This window comes from Rhagoletis pomonella, unplaced genomic scaffold (assembly GCF_013731165.1).
Source record: "Rhagoletis pomonella isolate Grant_MI unplaced genomic scaffold, Rhpom_1.0 Rhpom_scaffold_00138, whole genome shotgun sequence".
Classification (NCBI taxonomy): Eukaryota; Metazoa; Arthropoda; class Insecta; order Diptera; family Tephritidae; genus Rhagoletis; species Rhagoletis pomonella.
In genome coordinates, this window is record NW_023458692.1 from 22,135 (window position 1) to 22,375 (window position 241).

At 38.6% G+C, this 241-nt stretch overlaps 1 protein-coding gene across 1 annotated transcript in view; it reads left to right on the plus strand.

The window, feature by feature from the left end:
* Positions 1–104: 104 nt before the first annotated feature.
* LOC118750090 (MTOR-associated protein MEAK7-like) overlaps positions 105–241 on the plus strand; it is a gene marked incomplete at its 3' end in the record, with an annotated part of 4,741 nt that continues 4,604 nt past the window's right edge. The window contains 1 exon segment of the mRNA XM_036484824.1: positions 105–239. Within this exon segment, the coding sequence (XP_036340717.1) occupies positions 105–239 (135 nt within the window).

The following is a 241-nucleotide window of genomic DNA, read 5'->3' on the forward strand; positions in this document are numbered from 1 at the left end:
TTTGTAATAAGCCGTGGTTTCATAACAAGAAACTAGACCTTGACAATAATAACTTCAGGTTACTCAATCGCGTTCTATCACGCCACACCTTCGGAAAAAACACAATGAAGAAATTAAATGCCATAACTGACGATCACTGCGACTACTGCTTCTGCTCAGAAGATTTGCCTCATATTTTATATACATGTCCACAAATTGTGCAGGAAGCATCTGACCTAAAACATCTGCAACATAAAAGGGC